This window comes from Arachis ipaensis, chromosome B7 (genome assembly GCF_059453495.1).
Source record: "Arachis ipaensis isolate K30076 ecotype BB chromosome B7, ASM5945349v1, whole genome shotgun sequence".
Classification (NCBI taxonomy): domain Eukaryota; kingdom Viridiplantae; phylum Streptophyta; class Magnoliopsida; order Fabales; family Fabaceae; genus Arachis; species Arachis ipaensis.
This window is the reverse complement of record NC_142442.1, coordinates 7397489-7412977: the sequence shown is the minus strand read 5'-3', so window position 1 is coordinate 7412977 and position 15489 is coordinate 7397489. Positions and strand designations below refer to the sequence as shown.

General features: G+C 36.0%; 1 protein-coding gene across 1 annotated transcript; it reads right to left on the bottom strand.

The window, feature by feature from the left end:
* Positions 1-4821: 4821 nt before the first annotated feature.
* Positions 4822-5976, bottom strand: LOC110264967 (uncharacterized). The gene has a single exon (XM_021107658.2). The coding sequence runs from the start codon at positions 5974-5976 to the stop codon at positions 4822-4824; it is 1155 nt and encodes a 384-aa protein (XP_020963317.1).
* Positions 5977-15489: the final 9513 nt, after the last annotated feature.

The window sequence follows — 15489 nt, the reverse complement described above, 5'->3', positions numbered from 1 at the left end:
AGTCTGCTCTGAATGTTGCTGAGCTGTCTTCAGCTTTGGAGAAAAAGGAGAAAGCTATTACGGAATTGTCCTCCTCGTTAAAGTTGAAAGAGTCCGAGCTTGCTGAGGAAAAACGTCTTCACCTCTCTTGTGCAGAGGAGATGAAGACTGTTCAGGCTGACAATGATCGCTTGGGGTCAAGGGTGAAGGAGTTGCAGACTGAGGTTTATGAGTCATATGCACAAGGCTTTGAGTGCACTGTTTCTCAAGTGCGGGTGTTGTTTCCTGGATCAGATGCGGACATGCTTGATGCAACTAAAGTGGTTGTGAACGGGCAGCTTGTGGATGATGGTGCTGCTGCTTCAGATGATAGCGGGGAGTCTAGTATTGGCGATAAGGCAGACTAGGCCTTTAGTATTTGATTATTTTGTACATTTGTAGCCTCTTTTGAACTTTGTGGCTGTCTATCTTGAACTTTGTTTGTTGAATATTTGGCGGTTATGTTTTGGGTACCAAGTGTATAACTTGGTTGTGATACTTTTGTTTTCCGAGCATATAGCTCGGCTTGATGATGACTTATCTTCTAAAATTTGATTTTTTGGATAAACTTATGATTGTGTGTTGGAAGTAATCGTATATATGTATCGAAGATGGCTAAAGCCATTCTCTGTTTAAGTGAACTTGTTGGAAATGAGAGTAGATGTTCTAATGTAGAACTTGTATTTTTGAATGGAAGCGCGTTAGGATTTGTTTAAGTGACTTGATGATATTGTTTGTTTGTACTGCCTCCGAGCAGTATGCTCGGCATGCGCATGTTGTTTTCTGAGTATGAAGCTCGGATCAGTTTAATTAGATAAACTTTGACTTATTCTTATGCTGGTAGTTTTCCGAGGAATATGCTCGGCTCGTGACGTTTAGGGTTCCGAGGATTATGCTCGGATAGTTTGAAGTGTTTTCCAACTGAAATGTATGCTAACTGTCAAAATGAGAACATTAAGTTGTATGGGTACAATGATTTGTTGCGTCCGGCCTCGTTAAAACCCTTTCCGAGTAAAACCCTTATGTTTTGGGAAAGAACCGTCGGAGGGAAAAAGAGTACCATCATTCGCTTATTACACAGGCTATGTCACGATTGATATTCCCTTAGAGAGGAGACGTTCCATGTTCCCGGGAGTTGCTCTCCTCTAAGGGTTTCTAATTTGTAAGCCCCCTTTCCGAGGTTTTGGAGAACTCGGAAAGGACCTTCCCAATTCGCCGCTAATTTGCCATGTGCTGGTGGTTTCCGTGCATCTTCTGTTCGTCTGAGTACAAGGTCTTCATTGTTGAAAGACCTGTGGACTACTCTTTTGTGGTGTCTTTGCTCTAGGTATCGTTTTCTGGCTCGCTGCTTTATGGCGGAGATGTCTCTGTCTTCTTCTACGAGGTCCAGTTCGGCTGACCGAGCTTGTTGATTGTTTGGTTGATTATAGAGCTCGGTCCTTAACGTTGGGACGCTGACCTCTACTGGAATGAGCGCTTCTGCGCCATATACCAATTTGAAGGGAGTTTCCCCTGTGGCAGATTGGATGCTGGTGTTGTAACTCCATAGAATTTCTGGAATGAGGTCGGCCCACTCCCCTTTAGCTTTGCCGAGTTTTTTCTTTAATCCCTGCAAGATAATTCTGTTAGCTGATTCAACTTGTCCGTTAGTTTGCGGGTGCTCTACTGAGCTGAAGTGATGTTTGATGTTAAAATTTGTCAGAAAAGTGGTGAGCTTATGATCTGTAAATTGTCTCCCGTTATCCGAGATTATCTATCGTGGGATACCGTATCTGCATATGATATTTTTCCATATAAAGGATCGCACTTTTTCTGCTGTTATGTGTGCTAGTGGTTGTGCTTCTATCCACTTGGAGAAATAACCAATTGACACTAAGAGGAACTTTACCTGGCCTGGCGCTTTCGGAAAGGGTCCGAGGATATCCAATCCCCACCTATCGAAAGGCCAGCTTACCTCTATGGTATGGAGCTCCTCGGCTGGGGTCTCTGAGAGGGTGGCATGCTTTTGACAATTATCACACGCTTTGACTTTTGTGATGCAGTCCCGTTTTATCGTCGGCCAATAGTATCCTGTTCGCAAGATCTTCGTTGCTAATGCTCGGCCGCCGATATGGTTGCCACAGACTCCTTCATGGGTTTCAGCCATAACCTCCTCGGCTTCCTCTTTGCTGATGCACTTGAGCAATGGTTGTGAATGTCCTCGCCTGTATAAGGTGTTTCCGAGCACTGTATAGAAGCTTGCTCTTCTTCTGAAGAGCGGCAAGTTCGACTCACCTTTTGGAATGGTGCCTGTATTGATGTAATCGAAAAAAGGTGTTCGCCAATCTGGGACCTGTGTAATACTTAAAATTGTTTTTTGCTCAAAACTTGGTTTGTCAAGTGTTAGCTGGGACAGTGCCGATGTGTTTTCGGCTTGCCGTGTTGTGGCTAACTTAGATAACACATCGGCCCTGGTGTTTTGTTCTCGGTTTACATGGATAATATCAAATTCTTTAAATTTTGAAATTAGATCCTTTGTTATGAGCCAATATTTCTCTAACAAAGGATCTTTTACCTGAAATTCGCCCTTTATTTGATGTACTACTAGGGAAGAGTCGCAGTAGGCTGTTATTCGAGGTATTTGTAGTTGTAGGGCGAGCTTTAGTCCAGCAAGTAGGGCCTCATATTCTGCCTGGTTGTTGCTTGCGTTAAAGCGGAACTGTAGTGACTACTCGGCCACCACCTTGTCTCCTTCTTTTAGTAGTATCCCTGCCCCACTGCCTTCTTTGTTTGACGCTCCATCTACATGTATGCTCCAACTGACCTCTGTATTATGTGTATCATTAGTCATCTCCGATATAAAGTCGGCTAGCACCTGTGACTTCAGTGTTTTCCTTGATTCGTACTGGATGTCGAACTCGGAGAGCTCGACCGACCACTTTATCAATCTGCCGGCGAGCTCGGGTCTGGTCAATATCTGCCTTAGCGGTTGGTCCGTTCGTACTATGATTGTGTGGCTCTGAAAATAGTGCCGCAGTCTTCTTGCTGTGGTGACTAGTGCTAGCGCCAGTTGTTCTATCTTCGGGTACCTTGTTTCTGTTGGTTGTAGCACCCTACTGATGAAGTATACTGGGCTTTGCTTTCTTCCTGTTTCTGTTACTAAAACCGAGCTTATAGCATGGTTAGATACTGATAGGTATAAATACAGTGGGTTACCTGTCTCTGGTCTTTGGAGGATTGGTGGTGATGTTAGGTGTTGTTTAAGTTCGGTAAAAGCGTTTTCGCATTCGTCTGTCCAGTTGAACTTCCTGCCTTTAGAGAATGTCTGGAAAAAGTGATAAGATCGGTTTGCCACTGCAGGTAGGAAACGTGACAGGGCAGCTATTCGTCCTGCAAGTTGCTGGACTTCCTTTACCGTTTTTGGGCTTGTCATGTTCAGCACAGCCCTGCACTTTTCTGGGTTGGCCTCGATGCCTCGAGATGTTAACATGAATCCCAGGAGCTTCCCTCCTTGTACTCCGAACGCACATTTGTCTGGATTGAGTCTCATGTTATATGCTCGGAGTTGTCTGAAGATTTCTACTAGGTCGTCACAGTGTGACCCCTGCATAGGTGTTTTTGCTACCATGTCATCTACGTAGACTTCCATATTGCGGCCTATCTGTTGTTGAAATACCTTGTCCATTAGCCTTTGATATGTCGCCCCTGCATTCTTTAGGCCAAAGGGCATTACCTGAGCTCTTCCTTACCATTACCACGTTGGACAACCATGTGGTGAAGCGAATCTCTCTGATGAAACCTGCATTGAGGAGCTTCTGGGTTTCTTCGAGTGCTGCTTGTTTTTTCTCTTCTCCGAGGTTCCTTTTCTTCTGTGCAACTGGTCGGATTGTTTTGTCGATTGCTAGCTTATGGCAGATGACTTCTGGGTTGATTCCGGGCATGTCATCTGGTGTCCATGCAAAAAGGTCAGCGTTCTGACGCAGTATGTGAATGAGTCTTGCTCGGTCTGCCCCTTCTAATGCCTCTCCGACATATGTGCATTGTTTGTCGTCTGCTGTTAGTGTTATTTGTTGAAGATCGTCTATTGGCCGAGGTCTTTCGCCGAGGTCTTCCCTTGGGTCTAGATCGGCTAGTGTTGCTGAGTTGGCCGTCATGTGGATTGCTTGAACCTGGGGCCGAGCTTCCTGTTCTGTTTGGACTGGTTTTAGACCAGCGTTGTAACACTGCCGAGCTTCTTGATGGTCGGCGTACACTGTAGCGATCTTGTTTTCCTGCACTGGAAACTTGACACACAGGTGTAGTGTGGACACCACTGCCCTGAATATGTTCAGTGCGGGTCTCCCAAGTATAATATTATAAGGGCTGTAACAGTGTACTATTAGATATTGAATATCAATTGATTTTGACATAGGGATCTCTCCCATTGTGGTCTTTAGCCATATATGCCCCATGATGGGGACTCTCTCTCCGGAGAACCCAATTAGCTCTCCAGAGGAGGGTTGTATCAATTTCTCTGATAATTTCATTTTTGTAAAAGTAGAGTAAAATAAAATGTCAGCACTACTACCTGGATCTAACAATGTTTTTCTTACCAACAGTTCTCCGAGCTGGATGAAAATTACCACGGGGTCGTCGAGGTTAGGGCTTGCCGATTTGAAGTCTGTTTGGTTGAAGGATATTGTGACGTCTGGTTCTTTGCCCTTCTTTGGTTGTATGGTTCCTTCGATTGCCAGCATTGCTCTATTGCTCCGCTTCCTGGCCGAGCTTGTTTCTCCTCCGCCTGCGAATCCTCCTGATATGTGGTTGATGACTCCTCTTGGCGGATCAGGAGTCGTCCTCTCTTTTTTTGTCGTCAGCCGTTGCTTGTTTATGCTCTGCCCTGTCCGAGTTTCCTCCTCTGCCCTTCCGGGTCTCAATGTATTTATCCAGGAGACCTTGGCGTGCTAGTCTTTCCAGGAGGTCCTTCGCAACGATGCAGTCATCTGTGGTATGACCGAACTTTCGGTGGAAGGCACAATGTTTTGTCTTGTCCACAAATCGTTGATCCTGGTAGTTCCTTGCTCGGGCTGGTGGTTTTATGATTCTGGCGTTGAGGATCTCTCTGATGATGTTCTCTCTTTTGGTGTTAAATCTGGTGTATGTGTTGTACTTTGACGCGGGCTTAGGAGGTTTCTTTGTGTCCCTGTTGCCTGGCGATCTGAAAGTCCTTTCCTCATCTCTTCGATGTGGCTGTTTGTCTGATTTCTGGGCTTCTCGGAGTTCTTCGATCTCCATTTGCCCAGCCGCCCTTTCTCGGAATTCCTCTAGCGTCTTTGGTTTTGTTATGGCAATGGTCTCCCGAAATTTGCCAGGTCTGAGGCCGGCCTTGAGAGCGTGCAGGTGAACGGCCGGGTCCAAGTCTTGGATCTCCATAGTGGCGTCAGCGAATCTGGTCATGTAGTCTTTCAGACTCTCGTGCTGACCTTGTTTGATGGTGCCGAGAAAGTCCGAGCCATGTACATATATTCTTGATGCAGCGAAGTAATCAATAAATGATCTGGCGAGGTCTTCAAAGGAGGAGATCGAACCTGCAGAAAGTTTAGAAAACCAGAGTAACGCCGCACCATCTAGGTAAGTGGGAAATGCTCGACAGAGGACGGGCTCATTGTTCGGGCCGTTGAAGAACATCATCGATTGGAACTTCTTCACATGGGCTCGGGGGTCGCCGAACCCCTTGTACGGCTCCAGCGCGGTGGGCAGCGTAAAGTTTTTTGGCATCTGGTAATTCGTGATCTCCTCGGAGAAGGGGTTGTCGAGGGTGAGCTTTTCCTTTGGCGGGACGATGTTTAAAGGGTCCGCCGCACTTTGAGCCGAGCCTTTGGAGTTCTCTCCATTGTTTTGTGTTGAGAGCTCGGCTATCCTCCGTACCTCCGCCTGAAGCTCAGCGATTTGAGCCAGGAGGTCGTCCTGTGAGAGTTGTGGATTTTCCTTGTCAGCCATGTCCGAGGATCGGGAATCCTGCAAAATAAAGTAGAAGGCTAAACGAAGGAAAAAATGGGGTTAGATGTACTCCGGGCCCCACGGTGGGCGCCAAGTGGTTCGTCCGAACACTAGGGAGGCCGAGCTTAAGCGCTTCCGAGTGAGTTGACACCGAGGAGGAAGAGCTTGACGTCGGCCAGAAGTCAAACACCGCGGCGGGAATACCTGCACAAGATACTCCGACGCTCAAGTCAGCAGTGATTCACAGTGAGTAAGTTAAGAGAAAAGAGTGAGAGAGTAAGAGAGTGGTAGAACCTGAGACCTAGCTGAGTATATCAGCTAGGTTTTATAGGAGTCCGTTTTCACCCGTTGGTGGGTGAGTCCTAGTTTATAGATTGGTTAGGATATTCTGTTATGGTGCTATAAATCTGCTGAGCACGTTTCTTATTTTCAATTAGGTGATGCTGCTTCGGTCCTGATCGCGTGCCGAGATTTTCGGACGGCTGATACGGGACCGAGCTTTATGATGCACGTGTCTTTTTATTCGAATGGGTGTGGCCGAGCTTATCTGCTTTTGTTCCGAGCTTGTTTAATGTGACGTCAACTTCGGATATTTGTGTGCCGAGTACTTCGGGCGACCGAGGATACAGGTAACGTATCAGTATTTAATGAAAGTGTTTTTATAAATATATTTCTTAGATGTGCCTCCTTATACATGTGCTTAAAATATAATAATTAATTATTATTAGCAATAAATTGGCAGATAATATATTTGTACCCTATACTTTTCCTTTTTTGTTACAGGACTCTCCTTCACAGAAAATCACTAGAATCTTCTACGAGGATGAGAGAGAGGCTTCTTTACCCCAAATCACTTGTATCTATTTTTTTTTTTTTTTTTGGGGCTTTAGCCTCCGTTCAATACGAAAAACAAAAAGTAAACCATGGATTATATAAATTTTTCATTTTTTGTTCGGGGGACTTGTCCATAACGTTCGTTCCTTTGGAATTGAATTTTCTGAATTCTGATCTTTGACTAGATAAGACATAAGATCTTTTATCTTTCTTTTTTGTTGGTTAAATGAATAACTACCAAGAGAACTAGGTGGCCAAACCTTTCAACACACTGTGCTATTTGGACTCTATTTGGGCTACAAGATCATGATGAGATTTCAGTTAAGTAAGAGCTTTTAGCTACTGGGGCGCCCATGATGAATGTAGGCTTCTTATTAGCCCAGAAGAAACTACAAGACCAAACCAAAAGAAAAAAAAAAAAGTTAGGCATATTTAATTAGGAGAATGACGATTTGATTGAATGATAATGACATCTTATATTAAATATAAAAATAATTATGCAATTAGACCATAAAAAATCAATTACCAATTAATTATTGCATATAAAATTTCATATTTAGCATTTTATAGACTTTTTTCATTATACTACTTTGAATAAGTTAGATTATTGGACTATTACGAATTTAATTATTTTACTATGATGGATTGATTATTTGGGTAGCTAATTATTTACAAAATGTCTCATGATATAACATGCTATAACATTCTTAAAGGTGATGGTACGTATGATGGTCAAAAGTGTCCACATTCTAAAGCATTCTTAAAAAATTGTGATGCGTGGTTGGCCCAAAAGACAAACTTTTAATAAATTTTAGAAATAAAAAATATATTTTATCTTAATAATAATTTTGTTAAAAGTTTCTTAAAATTAATTCTTCCACCTTGTGTCCCTTCATCTCCTCCCTTTCCAAACCTTGTGAGCAACGGAATAAAGAAGTGAAACTCTTCTACATGTGTTTGGCTATGCTCGTTTGTAAAGTAAATGGGAATTGATTATTGACTATGATGCATATGATATGGGATATGCACACACATGAATTTAAAATTTTTATAAAATAAAGAGACACGGTATATATATAAAATATAAAATATTTTTTAGATAAATTATAATTATATTTTAGTATTTTATTGATATTAAAATATAAATTATTTTTAATTATTTTTAATATTTTTTAATTATATAAAATATTTAAAATATTTTTATTTTAGTAATTAATAATATATACTATTTCTAAACTCATGTCAAGAATGTATGTTAAAAATAAAGCTAGACACATACACTGACACATAATGATATTTAGGTGTGTCCAAATATGTTTGAAAAAGATTTTTTTTTATTCAAATACGATTATCAATGAGTGTCGTGTCTAATATACGGACACGACAAATAAAAAAAAGTGTCCGTGTTTCGTAAAGTATAGAGAATGAACTACTATACATAGCATACAAAAGACACGTGCCATTATTTTTGCCCGTGAAATGGAAATTACACTTAGGTTGGGCATTGATTTTATTGGAACTAAAATCTAGGTTTTGCTTTTGCTAACATGAAAATGCTCATCGGTAGTAAGTAGTAACCAATTCATGCAGAAAATTTTCAATCCATGTAGCATTGCTCTACTAATTAATAAATAATAATTAATGAGTAATGCTAGGTAGACAAAAAAAAAAAAAAACAGTCAAAACTTGCTTTATTTAGCATTTATTAATTGTCGCAACAATTAATGAATACTAAATAAGGCAAGTTATAGCTGTTTTTGGCTGATTTTCTTTGGTTATCAAATATTTTCGATAATTAATAATAGTAGGCGAAATAAAAGAAGAACCCTAAACTTAAAAACACCGCACGCTTATATTATGTGCGACATCAACTAATCTTACTTTTCGTAAAGTAAAGTTGACTTAATTATTATGCAAATCCGAAAAAAAATTACTTTATTTGGTATCACTCAATCTAATATTTTTCAATAAAGTATGTTGACTTAATTTTGGTAATTCATATATAGTTTTGTAACAGGACACATCACACAGGTCCACTTCAATCTCAAAGAGAAGCCATTTGTATGACAGTGTATGTAGTTATAACTTACAAGAAAATTCAAATATTTATATATGAAAGTCCAATATAATTGACTCCGCTAACTAGCTAGTAACAAACTAACAAAACTAGTGGTCCAAATTGACTCCTAAAATGTAAGGACACGAAACATATAATAACGACAAAATATATATATAGAAAAAGGTTCACTATTTTGTCTCCAAGATATTATCTATGATCAAAATAATGTTAGGTAATAGCATTATTGCGGTAGGTTCTAAAACACAAACAAAAGGGGAGAATTCAAATAAAGGGGCAAAGATTTTCCTTTTTTTTTTTCTTCGTATTTCTCTAACCCAAAATAATTAATTAAAGTGAATTCTATGGTATCTTTTATTATGGTATCTAAATTGTCTAACTTTCTTTTAAAGGTAAGAAATAAAATATTTAAAATAAAATATAAAATATTTAAAATTTATTAAATATTATCTATTTACTTTTTTTAATAAGTTAGGCACAATTTCAAAGATACTATAGCATTCACCAATAATTAAAAAGGGATAATCATAATGATTCAGAGTAAGGAGTTCTTTGCTGTATAATTTTCTTGTCTCTCTCATCGTGGCATTAATTTTCGATCATTATCCACTAACAAAGGGAAGTTACTACTATGCAACTTATATACATTTAGAAAAAGTATAGGTAGAGAATGAAAATATTAAATAATGTGAACAATGAATATATTGAATATTTATTTTACTAGATATGTAGATGATTATTTTAATATTAAAATTTAGATAAATAATTTAAAAATATAGTATATTTTGATTTGATTGGTGATAGTTCATCTTGTTCAAAAAATTCTAACCTACATATTTTACATGAATGTGTTGATGTGAAGGACAAAGAAATTCTTCATTTTTCGTAGATCGTGATACCCGGCTTGTCCCCAATTACGCTTAATTATAACAACTTATGAACAGCGTTTATTCATTCTAGCAAAAAGTTTAGGTAGTAAAGTCATATCGTAATTTTTTTTAATTTAAATTGATAAAAAAGATACATGTATAATTATATATTTAATACGATCTTTTATGTAAGAGTTTTTTTCTTTAGATTTACATGAGTTTTTATTTCATTTTTTCTTTCTGTTTTTAAAAGAGGCACTTAAGTAAATAATACATTTTCTCTATATACTTAAGTTGGAATCTGAAATATTAATCTTGTAAATATACTTCTTTGAGTTATTTTGTCGACTAAATCGTTATTATTTACTAAAGAAAAAGATCTTTTAAAGTGACAATATTAATAAAGTAGTAAAGTGATGTTTTAATCACTTTTAAATTTGTAACATTCATTATTTATGAGCCTCACTATCTTAATTTAAAGGTGATTAATAATATATATATTTTTTTAAAATGACAATATAACTTTAGAGGAGTTGAATTCATCTACTAAATCTTCATATTAATTAGCAGTTAAAACTAAACTTGTACTATTTATCTTACCAATTTTACCAATAATTTTGTTAGGTAATCAATTAAAATACCAACCAATTCTAGAAAACTATGGTGTAAACTGGAACAAAAGATTCAATGATACAAGAAAACCTCACAGCTTTATCCATTTTCACATTTTACTCTTACTCAGCTCATATTAAATTTCAAAAAAAAAAAAAAATCCCTCGCACAAATTCTCTCCTTCCTCTCTCCACTCCCAACACCGTTCTGCATACACTCCCAGCAACCATGATGCTTTTGTGCCGCCGCATCCACCATGTTGTTCAATCTTTCGTTGCAAGAAAGAGTCGCCGCGCTTAGCGTCGAAAACATCGTGCGCAGCCACCACGAAGGGAGCTACTGAGAGAACGTCGATGCACCACGCACCTCACGCTGACCTAGAGCATATGTTTGCGGGACCTCGCCCCTGCGACCCGTGCGCTGTGACAAGTGCGCAAAACTTCCCTCGCCATTGATCGCAAGGGTTCTAAGACACAGGGTAACAATATTTGTGCCTGTTTCTCTCTTTTTTTTTTAGGTATTCAGATATTTTTTTGTGGCTCATTTGGATGTTTCTTTTGTGTTTTAGTGGATGTTTCTTTTGTGTTTTAGTAGATTTTTTTCCGACTCATTCGGATGTTTCTTTTCTTCTGAAATGTTTCTTTTCTAAGGCATTGTAAATGGCTCAGTTTGCAGATCCGGCGGTTAGCTGCAATTGACATTGCTCATCGCGGCTATCAGGATTGGATGCAGAAGAAAAATGTGACACAGTGGCACGGAGAGAGGTGCTGCTCGGAGAGCTGTCCGCGTTAGAACGAACACGATTGGATACGGAAGAGAACGGTGCGATAGAGAGAGAGGTTGAGGGAGGATGCGGCGACGGGCAACAGTCAATTCACGTTGAGAGCACTCGAGATGAATACTAGAGGAATGATGTGTTGTTACTAACGGAAGGGCTAATATTACTAATTTAAAATCTTTAAAGAATAAATTTAATTAAAAATATTTTTCGAAAACAATTTAAAAAACAAATAATCTTTTAAAAATTAATTTTACCACTTACTCCTTCAATATGTTTTCTTCTACCTCACCCTTTTTCTTTTAAATTGCGGAAAAGTTGCATTCCCACAACAATAGTGATGAGTAGTGCTTACCTTACACTTATATAAACTATTCATTTCTAGTTATGTGAGGTTGAGCTTCATTCTCTCGAATATAATGTCATTTCTATGTCTATCTTTGTTGAGACAATTTATGACAAATGTTATGATTATATAAGCATATATAGTATATGATCTTAGCTATCTCCACGTTACTCATCTCCCTCAAGGCCTCAATATAATAATAATAATAATAACAATAATAATAATAATAATAATAATAATTCAATTAAAAAGTTGATTTTTTAAACCATATCAATCAATAATGTTTCTTAATTTATTTTTTATTCTAAATTTAAAATTTAAAATTCTAAACTTAATCTTAATTCTAAATCCTACATTTTAACTTAAATCTCAAATTCTCTAAAAATAAAAAATTTTAAAAAATATTTTATAATAAAATATTAACTAATATTAACCAATTGAAAAATAATTATTCAATATGCTCATTCTAATAATAATAATACTCGCTTTCGGCTTTAAAAAATATACCATAAAAAGTGTGGGATCTCAACTTTTGAAGTTGAATGCTTACAAGGATGATGAGCCCGTGTCTGAAAGAGATAACATAGTGGATATATATGTATATAATTATGATTATGATATGTGATCATGAATTTCGTGGAATCAGATGTATATATTAGTTTTTTTTTTTCATGTCGGCTTGATTTTCTTTTTATTATTCAGAGTGTATTTTATGCCTTTTATTGTGCAGTTGATGTTATTATTATTGTTGTTGTTGAACTTAATATAAAAATACTTGGTGTGCCCTTTTCTAAGATTATGCAGGTAATATTCTATTATATTTATTAATTAATTTTTTTATAAATTTCCCAAATAGCTTAATATTATTTTAACTTATTAAAAGTATCAAAATATATAAAGTTTATAGTAATTGTTGGATGGCAATATTAAAAACAAGAGATTAAACTGGAGGAAGGATTTGTATATTATTGAGTATAATCAAGTTGTCTATTTAAGTTGTCTAAAATGATACAATATAGAAGCATATTTATAGATGTTAAGAGAATCATAATAATAAAGACGTAATCTCCTATAATAAATATTCAGATATACTAAATAATACTAATTGATCCTAATTATATTCTAACATTTTCCCTCAAACTCAAGTGACAACTTGAGTTTGAAACTTATTTAAAACAACGAAATAAAGAGAAAAAAAACTGCATATAAACTGATAAAACGGGTGCAGACGGGACTGCCGGAAGGAAGCGCAGATGGAACTGCCGCTAATCTGAAGGAAGCGCAGATGGAACTGCTGCTAGTTTGAAGGAAGCGCAGACGGAACTGCCGCTTGTCTGAAGAAAGCGCAGACGAAACTGCCAGAAAAAAAAACACCGGAGCTGCCACAAGAAAACACAGACGAAACGCAGACGGAACTGCCACGAGAAAAACGCAGACGGAAACTGCCACGAGAGAACACAAACAGAATTGCCCCAAGAGAACGCAGATGGAACTGCCACGAGAGAACACAGACGGAACTGCCACGAGAGAACGCAGACGGAACTGCCACGAGAGAACGCAGACGGAACTGCCGAAAGAGAGCAAAAACTATATGATTTCTTCATGAGAATAGGAAAACAGCAAATGATATTGGTATTTGATCATTCGACTCGAAAAGACACAAGACGGAGAAAATAGGCTAGTTGGTGAGGTGAAAAAGTATCAAAGGAGTGACAAAAGATAAAGAAAAATTGCATAGAGAAAAAAAAGTGCAAAAACTACGATGATTTCATCGTAATGAAAACAACCTATCCTCTTCAAGGAGGATACCATGACTCTGATACCATGTTAGAAACAAGAGACTGAATTGAAAGAAGGATTTGTGTGTCTATTCAAGTTGTGTGGAATGATACAATATAAAAGCATATTTAGATGCTAAGAGAATCGTAATAATAAAGACGTAATCTTCTATAATAAATATTCAGATATACTAAATAATATTAATTGATCATAATTATATTCTATCATGCCAAATTGATAAATCATATATTAAAGAGTCTGTCATCATCGCACCATCTTATTATTAAGTAGACTTTTAGTGAGTTAAAATAGTTCATGTTGGATTAACTAACTTTACTTGTCAAGTTGAGAGTTATCGTATATAATAAAAAAAAAATTACCTATTTATTTTTTTAAAGAATTGGAAACAAAATATTATTTCAATCAAATTAGAATATTAAATAATCAATTTATGTCCAAGGAAAAAAAAAAGCTAAAACTACCTAACAACTGTAAACTCTTAATTTTAGTAACACTTAATGAAAGGAGTAACAGTAACTGATCTAAAAAATTTAAGTATTAACTAAACTATTATCTCTTAATCCAGTATACAAAAGTTACTGAAAAATTTTGATAATAATAAAAAAAACTCCTACTACTTGTTTTTTTCTTTTTTTTTTTTAATTAAAAAAAAACTCGTTCCTTTCCATAAGCCAATCATAAACCAAAACAAAGCTAACAGATCATAGAATAACTAAGAAGGGCACTACATTACTATTCACTAATATTATATACACTTATCACTCACATTCACTGTTCTACTATCTCTTAGGCTGCGTTTGTTTCTAAGAATAGAACAGGACAAGACACTGAGAATAGAATAGGACAAGATACTGATAGACAAAAACATAAAATTGTGTTCTTATATTCTGTTTGGTGATAAACTAGAACAAATTATAAAAATTTAATTTATTTTTATTTTTTTCATTCAAAAAATTTGAGATGAAAAATATAACAATAAAAAATATAATTATAAAAAATTAACAAGAATAATGAAAAAAATAAAAAATAAATTGTGTCCCTTGTTAGTGTCTCCGTGTCTTTCCTGTCAGGATGGACACAAAATACACTAATTCAGTGTCTCTGGACACATTGTCTCTGTCTATGTCTCTTCTGCCAAATACGATTTTGTGTCTCAGTGTCCTGTATCTGTAAACAAACGCAGCCTTATATATGTTCATTGCTTCTCTTTACTTTGATTCTATATAGTATATATATCCTTATCAATTAGTTTATCCGGTCTAATTTATCCCAAGCATCACAAGTTATTGTAGCAAGAGTTGATTTGCATGCACTCTCAATAGAGATACTTTTGTTTTTTGTGGTAATCTCACTTGATGCACGCATGCTAACTATATTGTTAACATGTCAAAGTTATGCAAAACATGTTAGTTAATAAAAAAAAAATTTAATAATCTTCAAAAGATATAGTCAAATTGTTTACACCTAAGATGAACAATTTTCCAGCCTAATAAGAACATATACCATTTTGAAAATTCATCAACGCATTAACAACCTTTGTGTCCATTATTATTTAACGTCATAATCATTAGTGGTCCAAAACCCAACTTGGCCAACAAGTTTATTGCCTTTATATAAAGCCAGTTAAAGAGAAGAATAGTAATAGCTAGCAGATAGAGCCAAAGAAATTAAACAACGATAATAAATGAGGAGCGAGAAAATAGCTCATTTTTGTGTGCAATCCTTCAAATTAATGAATAAATATTTCTGCCAAAAACAAGGAACTATAGATGTGTTTTATTGTTTTTACTGTTTTTTTATTTTTTTAAAATTTTTTTTTAAAAAAATACAAACTAAATGCATTATAATATTTTTTTAGATTTAATTATTTTGTTAATTTTTTATTAAATTTATAACTAAATCTCTATAAGAAATTTTTTTAATTAAGTCTTTATATTACTTTTAATTTTATAATTAAGTTATTTTTGTGTCAAAAATATTAAATTTAATGAAATATTCCTTCTAAAAAATATGTAATTAAATATCTAATTAAATTTTTAATCATGGATACTTTTAATTTATAAAAAAATATTATGTTAATTCTAATATTTTTTATATTAATAAAAACTTAATTATAAAATTAAAAATAATATAAAAATTTAACTAAAAATATATAAAGACTTAATTATAAATTTAGTAAAATTTCAGACAACAATCC

Excerpts from the sequence above, each read along its gene's own strand:
- LOC110264967 (XM_021107658.2), bottom strand. The coding sequence starts at position 5,976 with ATGGCTGACAAGGAAAATCCACAACTCTCACAGGACGACCTCCTGGCT.